Consider the following 18,474-nt stretch of genomic DNA (forward strand, 5'->3'; position numbering starts at 1 on the left):
AGAGAGAGAGAGTCACACAGTGGAGTCAGCTGTCTTAACCGTCTGTTGCTTGTGTACTGGAAACACATAGGAGCTTCATCACTGTGTCTGTCACACCACTCTGTTCCTCTTTCAGGCTTGGACTGATGGTAAAACTAAGGACATTATTATAGAAAAGGCCTTACATTTCCGACGAGCGCTTGCGGTGTTCGGCCAATCACAATGCACTGGGTCAGTTGGCCAATCAGAGCAGACTGCACTTGTCTGAAGGAGGGACTTTGTAGAAAATGACGTGTTTGAGAGAGGCGGGGCATAGAGGACCTACAATAATGTATATTTTCAGAAAACTTTAAAGTTACACATTGAAATAATTAAGTTTAGATAGATAGATAGATAGGTAAATATAGATAATATAGATAAATATCTATAGATTGCATTTTAAATATTGGTTATTATGTTCATCTTATTTTTACAATATGGTTAAACAGATAGAATGTCGTACTAAAAACTAAACTAAGCTATAGTGGTTAAATTATTATTTTAAAGGGGGGTGAAATGCTATTTCATGCATACTGAGTTTTTTACACTGTTAAAGAGTTGGATTCCCATGCTAAACATGGACAAAGTTTCAAAAATTAAGTTGTACGTTTGAAGGAGTATTTCTGTTCCCAAAATACTCCTTCCAGTTTGTCACAAGTTTCGGAAAGTTTTTTTCGAGTATGGCTCTGTGTGACGTTAGATGGAGCGGAATTTCCTTATATGGGTCCTGAGGCACTTCTGCCGGAAGAGCGCGCGCTCCCGTATAGCAGAGCACTGAGAGCACAACAGACTTCACTGATCAGAGCGAGAGCGTCGCGAAATGTCACAAAAGGAGTGTGTTTTTGGTTGCCAGGGCAAGACAACCATGCACAGATTACCAAAGAAAAAACAGCATTAAGGGACCAGTGGATGGAGTTTATTTTTTACAGACCATCAACAGAGTTGTGCAAGTGTTTGTGTTTGTTCCCCTGCATTTCGAAGATGCTTGTTCACAAGGCCCAGTTTGAAGACGGATTTGCGTATCGTTTATTTCTTAAGGATGATGCAATCCCAAGGAAAAAGGGTCACGATCGTGTGTTGGAACCGCAGGCGGTGAGTAAAACTGCTTCAAATATCTCTGCCTCCTTGTTAGTGCGTCCCCTCCCATGCCGGAGACCCGGGTTCGAACCCCGCTCGGAGCGAGTCGTTGCTGTTGCTGCTCTCGTTCAGTTTCTGCCTCTGGATCATAAATAAACGCTGAATCTGACTGTTAGCCGTGGTTTGTTTTGGATGATGGTTTTTTTCCTCAAGGTAATGTCACAGCTTCCAAACGCGCTCAACGCAAAACTGGCGCTTGTGATTCTTTAGCTCCGCCCACACGTCACGCCTCCAGCCGGTCATGTTTTTCCGGGGAAAATCGGTACAGACTATCTTTCTTTTATGAAGATAATAAAACTAAAGACTTTTTGGAGTTATGAAGGATGCAGTACTACTCTATAGGTACTCAAGATTAACAGGAGATTGAGTGAAAACGAGCATTTCACCCCCCCCCCCCCCCTTAATAATACATCCTTAAATATAAAATTTTATTGAAATTAAGCATGGTTCTTCTACCTCAAATTCAGGAATTGAGTAGAAATTTATGAAGCATTCTCAGTTGAGAAATGTCATATTTTTACAACAAAGATTGCAAAAATGCTATAGTAAAAAAATTGTTAACTGTTAATAATTGCTTCATAGCAGGGGTGTCAAACTCAGTTCCTGGAGGGCAGGAGCTCTGCAGAGTTTAGTTCCAGTCCTGCTCCAGCAAACATACCATGTAGTTTTCAAATAAGCCTGAAGGTCTTCATTAGTTGGATCAGGTGTGTTTAATAAGGGTTCAATCTAATACTGCAGGGCTCTGTGTAACGACTGGGTGAAGGTGCTGCATGGTGGGTAACCTAAGCTGCACTGAAACGGAGAGAGGCCCGTGGCTGACACTGGTAACGAATTGTGAGCGTACTCCACCATAGAGAGTTGTTGGCTCCAGGAAGAAGGATTCTTGGAGACCAAACATTGCAACGTTAGAAATCTTATAATGGGTCATGTTTGGATCATTCAACCGTACAATAATCCAAACACAAACCTCAAAAACAACACAGAAATGGGTCACTGAGCTCAAAACCAAGCGTCTGCTATAGCCCTTCCAGTCCTCTGACCTGAACCCTACAGAACATGAGAGGAGTGAACTGAAGAGGAGAAGCTGGGAATCTGAAGGGTCTGGACTGATTCTGGATGAAGGAATGGTCTCTGATCTCTTGCCAGGTGTTCTCTAACCTCATCAGGCATTATAGGAGACAGTTTTGAGCTGTTAAACTGGCAAATGGAGGTTTAAAAAATAATTCAAAAAAAGGGTGTCCATAATTGTGGCCAATGTGTATTAGAGAAAAACATTTATTTCATAATGACATTTCCCCCCATTTTAAATTCTTATTATCCAATGAAAGGATACATTTTTGTGAATTTTTCAAATAAAACATAAAAGGATTAATAATGCAGATGAATTTTCACAGCCTTATTTGATCATATTTGCCAAGGGTGCCAATATTTGTGGGCATGGCTGTATGTTGAGGTCGTGTCCGTCTGATGTTTATTGTGTTCATGTTCACTAATGAACGTAGCTTTTTAATAAATAGGGAAAATTCCTGACATTTAAAAAATAACTGTTTACATGCCTAGGGTGCTTGCATTGTAATAATGTACAGAAATACTTCAGATTGATAAACGCTGACTTGTTAGGTGATGTTTTCTCATTAAAATCATACAATTTCCTATTAATTCAATAGAACGTTTACGCACACTAGGGATTACCAATATGGCGGCGAGGCGGCTTCACTTTCATGATGCCAAGAGCAATCCAGTTCTATATTATAGATCAGTGGTTAAAAGAGGAGCCAAGATGGCAGCGGTGTGAATGGTCACGTTTTATATGCGTCTAAAGTAGTCTGAGGAGTTTGAAGCTAACGAACTGAAACTTGAATATGTAAAGGTACAGTTGTGAAAATATATGCTTTTTCCAATATTTTTCTGGCTACACTAGCACCTTCTGACGTGATATAATGGGCATAAAAATGAAAAATCAGTCCCTTGACGAAAGCGCTATACTAGCTGGAAACCTCGTGGAAGAATGCTGCACGGAGTTGACTGACATGGAGAATATTAATCTAGAGACAGAAATTGGTGCCAATGAAGAGGTTGATGCGAGGCCTATTTGCTCTACTCCATCTAAGAATATTGTGAGTTCAAAAGGCAGGAACGAAGTTTCCTTATCTACACTCCTTGACGCGATTCAGAAGCTAACCGCTAAAGTGGACGAAACACACAACAAGGTGATCTCCATTGATAAAACGGTAGTCGTTTCTTGCTGTAAACTCGACAAATTGTCTGAAAAAGTCTCACATATGAGTGAAGAGGTCAAGATGCACGCTGTCAAGATCGCTCAATTTGAAAAGGAGATTAAGGAATTGCAAGGTGAAAAGTCGTGGCCTAATGGTTAGAGGGTTGGACTCCCAATCGAATGGTTGTGAGTTCTAGTCTTAGGCCGGCAGGAATTGTGGGTGGGGGGAGTGCATGAACAGTTCTCTCTCCACCTTCAATACCACGACTTAGGTGTCCTTGAGCAAGGCATCGAACCCCCAACTGCTCCCTGGGCTCCCAGAGACGTGGTATGGCGGGCTGCAAAAGACTCTCGCTATTTAAAAGAAAACAAGCTTCGGATCAAGGAGGCGCTGATCAAACAAGATGTTGAGGCTAGAGACAAATTATAGCCACTGGTTAAGAAGGCTCGTGAGGGGGGGAAGAAGGTTTCATGGAAGGGTCCCCATGCTTTTGTCGCTGGGAAAAAACTTGAACTTTACTCTTGAGATGTACAACGTACTGGTTTATATTCGCAGATTGCGTCCAAAGAGCAACTTATTTTTAATTTAGTTCGAAAATTTCGCTGGAACAGCGTTTTTGCGGACACACTGCACCCTTGTTCTCAGGAGTTGCACTTTATCAGTCTTCCTTATACAAACCACTTTTCCATTACTTTTGTGTTAGGACAATTTTTTTTATTTTATTTTATAGTCATGTCCCTTTAATGACTACCTTAAAGGAGCATCTACAGTCGAACATGTCTCCTGGACTGTGCATAGACAAACTAATTGCAGTCCGATAAACGGAGCAACCTGTAAGTTTAATACTCTGTTGTGGTTCCTTCATAAGAAGTAAGTTATGCCCTCCCATACAGTTGCACTTTGGCTAAGTTAGAGGGTATGTGTTAGCTACCTCTTTGTCAACGCAGTTTTACAGCTGTAAATTTTAAAACCTTCGTGTTCTTGTTAGTGTTGTTATTCAAATTACTCTTTTCTGTTGTTTTTTTCTATTTTGTTTTCTGTTTTTTTTTTATGCAAATGCAAGACTTTGAGTTTAACTCTTTAAGTATTATATCATTAAACACTCGTGGCTTGAGAGATCTCACTAAAAGAAAAGCCTTATTCTTATACTGTAGAAGAACCAATGCTGACTTAATACTGTTACAAGAAACTCATTCCTGTGAGAGTGATGTTCGTTTTTGGAAATCACAATGGGGTGATAAGGCCTACTTTAGTCACAGATCTAACCATTCCGCAGGAGTTCTCACTTTGACTAACAAATTTAAAGGAGACATTATTGAATCGTTGATTTCGACGGAAGGAAGATGGGTTATTATTGTCATTAAACTTGATAATGCTACTTTTAGAATTTGTAATATATATGGCCACAACTTAAGATCTGCCAACAAGTCTCTTCTTCTCTTATTACAGAAGAATATTGAAGCTTTGAAAAAGAAATATCAACAAGCCTTTATTATTATTGCTGGAGATTTTAATGATGTATTGGATAATTCAGCTGATAGATTTCCTCCTAAAATGGGCCACACTAATACTATTATTTGTACTTTGTGTGATTATTTTCATATTGCAGATGCATGGCGCTATTATCATCCTGATTTAAAGGAATATACTTGGAGCAATCAGTCACCAATATGCTCCTTTCTCTGACCATTTAGTAATTAAGATGATTTTGCAGACTAAACACAGGGAGAGTGCTGTCCGTGGTTACTGGAAATCGAATAACAATCTGCTAAAAGACAAAAATTTTAATGTTGAAATCAAGGAATTAGTTGAAGGAATTTTTTCAAATGATGAATTTGAGTCTCATGGTGCTAAATGGGAATATTTTAAATATAAAGCAAGATTATTAGCAATTAGAAGTTCTAAAACTTTAAAAAGGGTTAATGCTGATAAGGAAACTGACTTGCTAATTAAAATTAATACCTTAATCAAAAAAGAGAATCTCTCTGTTATAGAAATTAACCAGTTAAAAACTTTGCAATTGGAATTAGACCATATATATTTAGAAATAGTTAAAGGTGTCTTTGTTAGATCCAGAGCCAGATGGATTGAGGAAGGAGAGAAAAATACGAGCTTCTTCTTCTCACTTGAAAAAAGGAATTTTAAAAGGAAAAGCATCTCTGCATTACAGATTAACAATTCAATTTCTAAACACCCTGAAGAAATTGAGAATTTTGTTACAAATTTTTATAGGAACCTGTACTCCCCTGAGTTACAGGCAAACCAAAGTAAGTCATACCTGCAACAGATTAAGAACTATATACCTCAAATAAGTGCTGAATTTAAGTTATCCTGTGAGGCTCCTGTTTCCTTAAATGAAATTAGAGATGCAATGAAATCAATGAAAAAGGGAAAATCACCTGGCTCTGATGGCCTTACTTTAGAATTCTTCATACATTTTTGGGAGTTTTTAGAACAACCGTTTTTCTTAATGCTTCAAGAATGTATAAAAAATGGTACAATGACTCCTACTATGAACCAAGGGGTAATATCTCTCATCCCCAAATCAGACAAAGACATAACTATAATTGATAACTTGTGCCCTATCACTCTTCTTAATTTTGATTATAAATTAATTCCTTCCATATTCGCCAAGAGATTAAAACAACATTTACATCACATTATTAATGAAACACAGACTGGATTTATAAAAGGATGTATTAGTTGTAATACTCGACTTGTTCTGGATCTTATTGATTATAGAGATGAAATCAAGTCTGATGCTATTATCTTATTCCTCGATTTTTATAAGGCCTTCGACACTGTAAAACACCAGTTCCTTATTAACTCTTTAGAGACCTTTGGATTTCCTTCAAAGTTCATAAATATTGTTCAAATGCTGTACAAAGAAATAGATAGCTGTATAATTTTAAATTCACGTACATCACCAAGGTTTCCTATTCTTCGCGGAATATGTCAAGGTTGCCCTTTAAGTCCTTTTTTTATTTCTATTTGTTGTAGAAATATTATCCATTGATATTTTGCACAATAATAACTTTGCTGGCCTTGATATCTTTAACAGAGATTCAAATTTCACAATTAGCAGATGATACTACTTTATTCTTGAAGGATAAACAGCAAGTTTCTCCAGTCTTAACTATAATCAATGATTTCTCTAACGCTTCTGGGCTCAAACTTAATTTAAATAAATGTGAAATTATTTGCTTATTTGATACTGTAGAAAATGAAATTGAAAATATACCTATTAAAAACGAACTTAAATATTTGGGAATTCATATAACAAAAAATTTAATTAGTAGACAATTTCTGAATTTTTCTCAAAGGCTAATGAAAACAAAATATATTTTTATTAATTGGCTCCAAAGAGATTTATCAATTTTAGGCCGAATTTTCTTATCCAAAACAGAAGGATTATCCAGATTTGTGTACCCTTCCCTGTCTTTAGCTGTAGATAATCACACTTCCAAAAATATAGATAAGATTTTCCTTTTTTTTTTATTTGGAGCAATAAATCTCACAAATTGAAGAAATATGTTTTAGCAAACAAAAGGAGTGAGGGGGGTCTTGAAGTCTTGAATTTTGATGATACTAACAATACATTTAAAATTAATTGGATGAAAAGATGTTTGTTTGGGTCAGATTCTTTGTGGTATTTTATTCCTATTAATATATTTAAGAGGCTTGGTGGCAACTACTCTACTGGTAAATTACCTATTAAATTGGCTAGATTTCATCAACAAGCATTGTTAGCTTGGAAACTAGTTTACAACCACAACTTTTCCCCCCACAAAGCCATATTATGGAATAATATGGATATTAAAATTAGGAACAGATCAATTTTTTTTGATAAATGGTTTGATAAAAACATAATTTTTGTTGCTGATCTTTTCAACTCTAAAGGTGATTTGTTATCTTATGAATGCTTTATGAATATCCATCAATGTCCCATTCCGTTTAAAGAATTTAACTCTGTTATAAAGGTGATTCCTGCTGGTTTAATGTGTCTAATGAAAGCTTCCCTTTCCTATGATTCATGCACAAAACAACTCTCACAGTTATGTTTAGGAGGTGTTTCACTTTTAAGTAAAGAATGTAATAATACATTTATTCGTCAACTTTCTCAATCTCGAACCTCAATTTCTCCAAAAGGGAAGTTTTTTTTGGGGTTCTAAAATAGCTAATATTAATTGGAGAAAAACATGGTTATTACCATATAAGTACTGCATACCGAATAAAGTGAAAGAAGTGCACTTTAAAATATATACCCTTGCAATGCATTTGTGTCTAAATTCTGTGATGTAGAATTCTTATGTGAAGTAGAATATTTAATTAAATCACTAAGACTAATTAATAACAAAAAATGTATTTCTTTTTTGAGGAGATATGATGAGATCTTTCTTGTACAATGATTAATACTTGATTTGTTGTATTTTTGTTTATTCTTTCTTTTTTTTTTTGTATCTTTCCTTTTCTTCCATTAGTTTTGTTGACTTTGGATGTATTGTTGATAAATGTTTTTGTAATGTATGCTAAAGAAGAAATAATAAAACAAATGTAATTGAAAAAAAAAAAAGATCAGTGGTTAAAAGGCAGATTGACTTATTAGATCGGTACAGTTATATATAAAGATAAGAGTTTTCTACTAGTATTTTGTACTTAAAGCTTTAATGCTATTGATATGTCGCAAAGAAGCGATTCTTCGAGAATAGACCTGAGCTGTACATCAGTTTGCCTTTGAATGATGATTTCATGCCATGTAATGTAATGAGCTAAAAATGGTTTTAATAATAATAATAATAATAATAATAATAATAATAATAATTTTAGCATGGTTTAGCTACTATCTTGCAGTGTATTAAAGCTCAATTAGTAAATTCTGTCCTCCATATTAAAATCCCATTATTTTCACATTTTGTTTGACCAAGTAACAAACAAACACAATTGAACACCACTTGCGTAGACTCAGACAAGGGTTTACTGTAGGCTATAAATGTTTACCTGAAAGGATTAACTCCTTTTCACAAAGGAGATTTGTCATAAATGTCAGTTCAAAGCTGTTGGAATTCCAAATATTAACACATTTTACATATTCTGAGGAAAAAAAGTCAGAATTGCGAGATATTAACTCGCAAGAAATATATGAAGATGACATGTGAGTGTCACACGGTATTATTCTTATTTTATTTCCTTAAAATAACTGACAAATGCAAGTTTGTCTTCACCGAATGGACATTTATAAGGTAGCCTGCGTTCCATTATAAGCTTGTGAGCATAAGGCACTACACTGTAAAAAATAAATGTATTTTTACAGAAAAAAACGGTAGAATTTAACAGTATTATGACATTTTGACCAGAACTGTGAAATTCCATAAAAATGCTAACTTTTACATCTAACATACATTTTCCCTGTTTTTTAACTATTTAAATTTGTTACTGCAAAAAAATTACATTTTCCTTTAAATAACAGTAATTGTTGTCTATTGTTATCCTGACATGTCCTTAAAAAAACATTCCTGTATATGTTTTGGTCAGAGTTGAAAAAAAATTAGTTTTACAGAGAAAACCAGTAGAATTTCACAGTCATTTCTCATTTTCATCAGAACGGTGAAATTCCACTAAAAATGCATACATTAACACCAAATATAGCCTACATTTTCCCAGTTGAATTAGGCAGTGACTATGCACTAAGTGCAAAAAGCAACAGTTGTGATTTACACTAAAAACAAATAGCTATATATTCTATTTACATCATGTAAATGTCACGAAAGTTTGCAATAAGTGTAAATAGTAATTAGATGCTATATTCTATATTTTGGCAGATTCTGTTTGCATCTCAGTAATTGTGTACATTAACAGGATGCAATAATAGTATAAAGTGTTTTATTAAACACTCGTTAGACACTTTATTTCTACTTCATTTTTGTTGAAAATAAATGCCTTTTCGATGTGATTTGTGATACCAAAAGGTATAAAATACAGATTCGAACCAAGGACTTTGAAACAAGCATCAAATAAACGAGGCTTCCACATTAGTGCCCGTGCCACTGAAGACATTAGGTTAAATTGCGCATCTTTTCTAAACTTTATTGGTGATCCATTCGTGATGTTGTTTCCTTGATTTATAGTCAGCATTTAGCCTACTATTGTCTACTATTGTTGTTATGCATATCATACATATCGTTCGTTTGTTAATGTTCGTGTGTTGTTTATAAAACCTGTTGTTTTTTTTTTTTGTTTTTTTTTTTGCCGCTGTGGTTAATGGTGAAAGGCATCAGTTTTCTCTTGTCGCTGTTAGAGCATTTTATTACTGTGGGGTCAGTTGTAGCTTAGTGGTTAGAGAGTCGGGCTTGTAACCCAAGAGTTGCCGGTTCGAGTCTCACGGCCAGCGTGTTGCGATTTATCCTAATTGCTCCCTGCACTGTGTGTGCTCACCACTCACTGGGATGGGTTAAAGAGGTCACATTTCGAGTATGCGTTTCACTTATTGGTATCCCCATCCAAACACACACTCCTGTCCAACCCACTTGTTACACCACTTTTGGAAAACCATTTATTGTTAAGGTAAGCTAATTGTCATGATTTCCATATCAAAATCCGAAATAACCAGAAGTAGATGCTATTTACTACGGAGCCCTCAAAGGGACGTGGTGGTGGAATTTTTTTTGCAAATCTTTTGCCTTCCCCCGAGAAACTTAGCGTTCCCACGTAAATCCTGTTTTGAGCTCGGACAGACACTTCCTGTTTAATGTCCCGCTGGCAGTGTTTCAGAGCTCCGTATACGTTAATGGAGCGTTTCATAGTGTTTGAACTTGGACTCAAATATAAAGAAATGTGGTCAGTTCTTAACTCAAGAAGGAGTTTAGTGAAGTTGGTAATATTCACATAGGCTATTCGAACTTCCCTATTCTTGAGCTAAACGTTAAAACACAAACGACACCTATTTAAAATCACAGTCACCTAGACAACGAGCTACAACCCAATTAATTTTTACGTAATGCTATTTACATTAGGTGTAAATAATTTTCATTTAATAAATATAATTATCAAATTTGCAGTAAGTGTAAATACTAATTAGATGCTATCTATATCGGCAGATAGTTGCACCTTACTATTTTTGTAGATTAACAGGATCCAATAATTATCAGAGTGCAAATGATTATATTTATTAAAATTGTTAAATGGATGCTACATTGTTGTGAGAATAAAAGCCCTTCTACACCGACCCCTAAGCCTACCCAATTAATACTTTATTTTTAATAAACACTCTTCTCTTAATAAAGCACTTTATTTCCACTTTTCAAACATTTTCTAAATTTTCATTGCAAATAAATGGCTTTTTTTTAATCACAAAAAAGCCAAATCTATAAGCCAGTGGTTCTTAAACTTCCTCGGTGTACATTAGTCAAAATAAATTAATTTGTTCTGCTAACCACAAAGAAAGTGATACAACCTGAGAGTACAAGACAGATTTTCAGTTTTATCACATTAAAGGTAAATAGCAAGCATCTTAACTTAAAATGTGCTAATATTGTTTTTGGCAGAGAAAATACAACTAACTTCAGGATGAATTTGAATGTTTTCTACGAGTAAACTATCAATGTGCAAGAACAGAATTGCAGCAGCTCCCTTCCATAATGACCAAATAAAAAATAAGTGCAATTAGCAACCATTACTGGCAGGTCAGGCACAAAAAGGGTTAAGGGACGCTTTCATAAAGGAAATTTCCTACAAATGCATATCCAGTAAAGATGCAATAATCACTGTACATGCCTTTCTATCATGTCTTCTGAAAACCCTGACACATTCAGAAAGTGTGCACTGCCACAAATAGTTAGCAAATCTGGGCTTACATGTTTTCATGCCATAATCTTTTTCTAGTGAATTTATTTATTTAAACCAAATGTAGAGGGACATCTTTGTATACTGTGTGACAGAAGTAATGCTAAAAACTAATTAAAAATACTCTTGAAACACAAATTTTTGTAAAATGTTATACAATAAATTATGGTAGCCAGAGTAACTTCAGCTTTTTATTATATAGCAAACCTTCAAGATCAAACAATGGAAAAACACTTCCCAGCAAAAGTCATGTTTTAGAAAACAAATTTGTTCAATTTAAAAAAAAAAAAAAAAAAAAAAAAAAAAAAGACATTCTGATAATCCTTAACATGTCACATGGAGAAAATGGATAAAGCATGTTTCAGAACACAAATGTGTTCAGTTTAAAAGAAACAAAAACACTGGGCCTGGATTCTGATAATTTTGAAGTTGAATGAATTTTCAAGTATTATGTGAATATTGTATATGGGGCTTTAGCTAATTTATTGATAAACGATGTACTAACTGTAGATGTAAATTTTATTATGTAATGTTTTGTGACCAGTGTGATTTTAGCCCGTGGGACTACGGATGGAAATTAGCCTTTGGCTACAATCCAGCATGTTTACATGCATGTATTCCATGTTTGTTCATTAAAATGCACTGTCCCAATCAAATAAATAAATAAATTTAAACTAAATCCTAATCACGTCACAAGGTAATAAAAATTATTTAAGCAACAAAGCGCTGCACTGAAGTACAAAAAGTCGGTCTGTCCTGTTCTTCAGCGAAATGTCAATCTTCTGAAAGACCACATCTGTGGGGACACAAACAGTTACAATTAAAACCCAAACCAAAAGAAGAGCAGAGACAGCAACAAGCCTTAACCAAATACTCTCAGTTTTGGCCACAGACAATTAAATCACATTTATTGGAGTTAATTCTAAAAATGATTGTCCTTTGGTCCACTTTATCATCGATGAATGATAAACACAGAAGATGTAGTCTACCACTACTATACAAGACAACAGAGCTTCTATACCTGTTACTCTCCCCAATCAAATGCAGCAATTTTTGATGTCAGACTCAATACTCTGGGGTTGACAGAGTACGCTCTCTTTTTCTCTCTCTTTTCCACCTTGGTACCTTTATGAGGATTTATCCTAAAGATGCACCTTTAAAACACAACACAAACAATATCCTTAAATAATTGTTGTATGCTTCTTAACCAAAGGAATGCAGTCTATGAAATACCTTTGCAAGAATTCTAGTTTGGCTCCCAGTTCTACAGGGTAACTGATGTTCAATATATAGTAAAGAGAGAACATCAGATACAGGGCTTCTGTAAAACTCAAGAGATGGTCATTTATAATCATCTGGTCTACTGCTACCATGTACACACTGGCTGTCAGTGGGTTCTCTCCTTTGAACAAACACAAAATGAGTAAGACATAATATTTAACAGAATGTGAGTTCTGATCACCCAAAACCAGGAATTATTGTGTTGCAAGATCATAGTAAATAATACCCACCACACACTACTATACATGGTGTTGCTGGAAGCTGTTCTGAGCATATATCACTTGGAACAGAGGTGTCTTCTACCATCACAAGAAAGTGGTCTTGGTCATTTTTGAAATGGGTTAGCAGCAACATCACGGCCCCACAAACATGATCCCCTCCAGCTCTATACTTTGTGAGGATTCTCCCTGCTCTGCTTGCTCTTTCTGTGCACTGAAATTGAAAGTAGTCCAATATTCTTCTGAACTTACTGGAAGCAGATTCTTCAAAGCTGTTGTTTATGTCAATGCCAGTGAGCTCTTTAAAGTGTGCTTTCATTCCTGCTGGCTGAAAAAGATATGGCCACTCATCAAGTAAATCTTTGGTTTCCTTTCCAGATTGGATGCTGTTTCTTTGAGGGGTGTATGTAGAAGTCATTAAGTCATAGATTGTCTTTACATCACTTTCATTATTTTGAAACATTACTACCAACTTCTCTTTCTTTTCCTGCTGCAATTCGGATGTTTCTCCAACTAGCAGTTGTGGATCAGAATTTATACAACCATATAACAATTTTCGTTTCTTTGTTGATACTTCTAGAGTACCACAAAGTGGTATACTAATAGCTTTTGCTCTTTTCAAATTGTCAATTCTACACACCAGTTGTTTGAGGAGAGAATCATATCCACTTCCTACAACCTGGGAATTAATCTCATCTCTGAAAGACTTTGGGTATGCAATCACCATTTGTCGGGCTATTTCTGATACATGTTTTTTTGCTGGACATTTGCTGACTTCCAGGATCTCAGAAGCAACAATGCGGACCAACTGTCTTCTCTCAGAGCAACTTGGCCTTTCGCCATTTTGCAACTTTCCCATAAAACTTGCTGGCATTTTTTGCCATGGAACATCAAAACTATAATGCCAGTCATGGTCATAAAACGAAGTTTCATTTTTTGGCAAAATTGCCTATTCCCAAGCTGCAGATTTATTGAAGTTTAATAACGGACAAACAGAGATGGCATGGGGCTTTGTGGGTTGTTTAATGTTGTATCAGCGTTTTACTCACGTCTTCCACTTGAAGAGCTGGATGGTGAAACTGAGCATCCAGGAGCAGGTGAACCTGATGCATTAGAATTGTATTCAGCAGACAAATCATTGGCAGTGTTTTGCAGAGTGGAGGCAATATCTACATGGCATAAACAAAAAACTGCATTAAAAACCATACTGCAGAAACAAGAAACACATTGACATACTGTAATACAAGTAAAGAGTACAGCTAACAAAGTACAGAATGAAAGAGACTGGGGTGTTGTTTCATCTAATTATATGCATGTACACAAGTCAACATTTCAAGTGGATCAAACCTTTCATAATAGTTGTCTTAAAACCAATACCTGTTCTTGTGAACTTAATGAACTTTTTGATCCGCTTCAAATGTTGACTAGTGTATATGTAAAAACAACCATTGATTTGAAAACTTACTTGGGATTTGAGCTATTAGTTTTCTTGCTTCAATCGGTCTCAGAAAGCCACCTAGATCATCATCTTTCAAAAACTGTAGGTCATCTATGGTCTCCACACCTAGGCTGTTCAAACCCTCTATGGCTAGCTTTGAAGTTATAGGGTTTGGGAACACATTCTCAATAAAAGTCAACAATGCATCCATTTCTGTTGGGAGAGGACGGTTTATCCTTTTTACAGATGAACAACGCTGTGCTTCAGAGTAATGACCTTCAGTCCCATAAAACTGTACTCATTTAAGGGATAATAATCCAGACATTCCTCAGCTTTTACACAAATTAATTCCTTTGTCGCAGACAAAATCTCATAAAGTCCATAATCATGCAAATACACTGAGGGGCGGGGAGTCACAAGGAAAGTCACCTCATCATCTTTCACGAAAATCAGCTCAATCTGTCCAAACTGTAAAATAGAATACTCCTCTTCACATTTAAGGCAAATTAAGTTTCCTTTCCTGTACAGGGTACCCTTGTATTCTACACGTGTGGAAACAAAGTCTGGTTCATTAAGCAAGCTTGTCTCAACAGCTTTGCACACAGCATCACTGTACAAATGAGGAGAGTATGTGGCCAAGTCAACACTTTTAAGCTTTGGTGAAAAAAAGGACCGTGAGTGAAGATATGCTTGAAGTTGATGGTTGTGTGACAATGTCTTGCATACATTTTTGAAGTTCTGTGTTCTTCTCACACTTCTTTTGAAGTAGGAATGTTTGCTTTCAAATCTCAATGACCACAAACGAATTAAAGGTCCAAGACTTAAAATGAGTGACGTATAGTGAAGCATGTAATGATGTTTTGGTTTCAAATTTTCACCAGGAAACAGCTCCTTTCTTGTTTCCAGATATTCTGGTATTAAGACATTGAGATATGCAATCTGTGCTGTGGTAATCTTGGGAGCACACACTAGCTCAACCAGTTCTTTCAACTTAACAGTCAGTTGCCATACAGGGTCTTGTGACTCTACTCGGTCTCCAATTATGACAGGAAGAAATCTGAGGAGACACCAGTTCTCAGCTGCTTGACCACCTAACTTTCTGCCTTTTTCACATATCTGGGAGGGGGCAGAACCAGCATCAGAACCCACATATTTGAATTGTGCAAGTCTCCTGTTCAGCTGTGTATATGAAAACCACTTCCTTTTTACAAAGTATTCCAAGAAAATGCCAAGATCAATAACTACAACGCCTTCAAACAAATCGTGGCCAAGGCATGGGGGAAGGCCAGGCTGAGCAACATGAAAATACTTGAGAGAGTTGAAAATGGAGTCAAACTTCAACCCATTAACAACATTTTCTTCGGTCATCCTTAGAGTTTCCACTGCCGCCTTATAGGACTCAACTGTGCGATTGGGAAAGTCTACACACACATTCTGAAGTTCACTGCGAGATACCAAGCAATACCTACAGCAATGCTTGGCAGTACTGAAGTTCTGTGAGTACCCACCGATGCAGTGGGACCCCAAATTATCACCGATAATAGCCACTATTGTTGCACGTACTATGTCACCTGAAGATGTCACAAATCCATGCTCTTCAAGTTCTTTGACATCTGCCAACAACTTAGCAAAAATCTTGGTTTGACCAAAATAGTTAAAGTCTCTCTCATAACACAAAAGTGATAACTGAATGTTATCAATGCATGATCTGTAAAATGGCTCAAAGTTGCCAAGTGTAAAATACACTCCAATCATTTTGTGTCTTTTTTTAGCTGACCCAAGGGGATTCACAATCTCAAAGGCATCCTGGTACAAGATAAGTTGGAGTGTAATCTCAGGCTGCTTAAACAAGTCATTGGATTTGAATACAGAGCCATCACAGATGTCAGAGAACACAGAAGAGTGTACATGCTGATGTCTGGCACACTGCTCCCACACCACTGGGTCTATTAACATGGTTTTTAAAGTGTTCATCAATGGAATATACTGTGCATAACGTTGGTTTCGGTTCTCATCACGACCAAGACACATACTTTGTGGATGCACGTACGAAAACATTTTCTTTGGTATTCTGTGGAAAGTAATGAATTACAAGCTGAATGTAAATCTTGGCCTTGCAAAGTCTGCACCACAGATTCAATCTCACATTGTGAGAGGGCCGTTTTTGACTTGAGTATTTCCCTGAACATCTTCTGTGTGTACTGATAACAGATATAATTTAAACCACTGAATTCCTCCACAGTCATCTGAATGGTTGACGATGGCACCAGGTATTTTGCTTGTAGCTGCATATAAAACAGGCAGAGATTTTTCATGTACAATGACTTTGCGTTACATTTCGTCAGGGAGTCTGTGAATTCACTTTCATCAACCTCCTCCTCAGTAACATCAAAAAATGCTGAAGAAGGTTGCTCAGATAAAGTATCCATAATCCGTAATTGTGCAAATGTAGAAGTCCTGTGCTTTCGTGAAACTTGATCTTAAACTGAATTTTTTGTCACATTTTTCAAAAGGACAACACACCACCTCTCCCTTGGCTAAATGTGACCTGAGATGAGAAAGGACATTGTTCATGTCTGTAAATTGTTGTTGACAGTCTGTATTGTTGCAAACAAACGTGCCCGTCGATTCATCAAAATGAGTATGTGGTCTTTTGTGATGGCGATAAACATGAGCTTTGAGAGCATTGTATTTTGAGAATTTACATTTGCATTCTGGGAAGCAACATGGAAACTGAGCATTTGCTTCATGTCTGTGTACGATTTGATGATTAACATATCCCTTAACTGTCTTCAGAGAGCAATCACAAAATTTGCACAAATACATCATCATCCATATGGTTAAAGGTAACACACCTCATAAGATGAAATCCGTTGTCCATGCATATAAGTGCTCTTAAATGATCGTGAAAGCAACGTTCTAAAACAACAACACAATTCTGAAACCTATTTATACTTTTTAATGCAACTTGCGTCAAACATTAAGAATAAGATTTCAAAACGTATGTGATTAGCCATTGTAATTGTATTCACCTGTTGCCAATTAACTTTTAAATTACGTTGGATGATACGTCAACAGATTTTTTTTTAACACTTACCATTCACCACTCGACATCGAGGTCTGTGATTGTTTTGTTGACATTCTGTTATATATTGCATGCATACAGCAGAATATGTTGCCTAAACGGTCACGTTTACTCACAAAGCTACTTAACAAAGTCACTTACGATTTTTGAAAACAAACTGACGCCTGTAAATATTCCAGCGAACCCAACTCCGCTCCGTGTTTTAGCTTATTTGCCATGTCAATGAGCACGTTTCCCGACCAAAACAAAAACACAGAGATTTTTTCCTTGAGGTATTTGTACGCTGTTTTGGAGCCATGATGTGCCACCTGCAGTTAACAGGCTGCTGCTTTGTCTCTTGGCTGATGCCGTTGGGCCGAGGCCAATGATTGAGAAGCAGTTTGACCAATGGCGTGCGTAAGGCGGGACTTAACAAGAAAGGTCAAAACAGTGCAGAAACGCACACCAAAAATTGTCTACCATAGAAAGCAAAAGGGGAAATTTCCTGCGACATTGTGAGGTCATCATACTGGGTAAATATGCTGGCATGTAATATTAAATATAAAATTGTAATCAACAAGTGTTACTGTATTTACGTTGTTTCTGCTGTTGCAGTGCACCCTTGGCCTTGTCAGTGGGTGAGGTCACATCACTAAACTGTCTGAAGAAGTAAGGTGTCGTGGACCATCATAAAATGTGCATTACATATTTAATGAACAAAAAAATTTTTGAAGTAAAAAAACAATATTTTTTTTTTATGTACGAAACTCAAGAACATATAAAAGAGTAACATGATCATACATGATAATGAATATAGATATGTGATGTATGATATATAACCATTTTCTCTCTTATTTTTTAAAGGCATCAACATGGAGATTGAATTGGAGACCATTGTTCTGTTCGAATTGTAGTTTGTGGAAGATGCAATGATGAAATTAATTTGAATTGTCAATGTTGTATTTTAAGCATATAAGCGATGTTCAGATGATGGTACTGTAGCACTGTTTAAAGTTTTTAATATTGTTGTTATTTACAATGGAAACTACTGTAACAGAAGAAAATAAAGAGGTAAAAATACAAATTATTTTCTCTAATTACTTTTTGTGACATATAACATACATTTCATGAACTACATATAAAATTATCTGTGAGCCATAATCAAAATCAAAATGCTGTACATCCCTTTCAAAATTATGGTCCATCACAGTTCATTTTTCAAATAACGGTCAACACATGTTATTTCAATTTACAGTCAAA

General features: G+C 36.0%; 1 protein-coding gene and 1 long non-coding RNA gene across 5 annotated transcripts; one reads left to right on the forward strand and one right to left on the reverse strand.

Moving 5' to 3' along the window:
- Positions 1 to 11,531: 11,531 nt before the first annotated feature.
- LOC128018259 (uncharacterized) lies at positions 11,532 to 17,602 on the reverse strand. Of its 4 annotated transcripts, XR_008184794.1 has the most exons (6): positions 17,377 to 17,586; positions 13,762 to 13,881; positions 12,725 to 13,040; positions 12,447 to 12,615; positions 12,235 to 12,367; positions 11,532 to 12,009 (listed from the first exon to the last, which is right to left on the reverse strand). XR_008184794.1 is itself a non-coding variant. In XM_052603665.1 (5 exons), the coding sequence occupies exons 2-4, from the start codon at positions 13,584 to 13,586 to the stop codon at positions 12,238 to 12,240; spliced, it is 1,161 nt and encodes a 386-aa protein (XP_052459625.1). In that variant the 5' UTR covers positions 13,587 to 13,881; positions 17,377 to 17,602; the 3' UTR covers positions 11,532 to 12,009; positions 12,235 to 12,237. The 4 variants fall into 4 exon arrangements, 2 of the variants coding, with proteins under 2 accessions (XP_052459625.1, XP_052459626.1); XM_052603665.1 differs by having other exon boundaries at positions 12,725 to 13,881; positions 17,377 to 17,602; XM_052603666.1 differs by lacking the exon at positions 17,377 to 17,586 and having other exon boundaries at positions 12,725 to 12,793; positions 12,965 to 17,280.
- Positions 17,598 to 18,279, forward strand: LOC128018281 (uncharacterized). Its single transcript, XR_008184801.1, has 3 exons — positions 17,598 to 17,747; positions 17,830 to 17,883; positions 18,079 to 18,279. It is a non-coding gene; the product is annotated as an uncharacterized LOC128018281 (long non-coding RNA).
- The last annotated feature ends 195 nt before the right edge of the window (positions 18,280 to 18,474 follow it).

Source organism: Carassius gibelio, chromosome A8, assembly GCF_023724105.1.
Source record: "Carassius gibelio isolate Cgi1373 ecotype wild population from Czech Republic chromosome A8, carGib1.2-hapl.c, whole genome shotgun sequence".
In the NCBI taxonomy this organism is placed as follows: Eukaryota; Metazoa; Chordata; class Actinopteri; order Cypriniformes; family Cyprinidae; genus Carassius; species Carassius gibelio.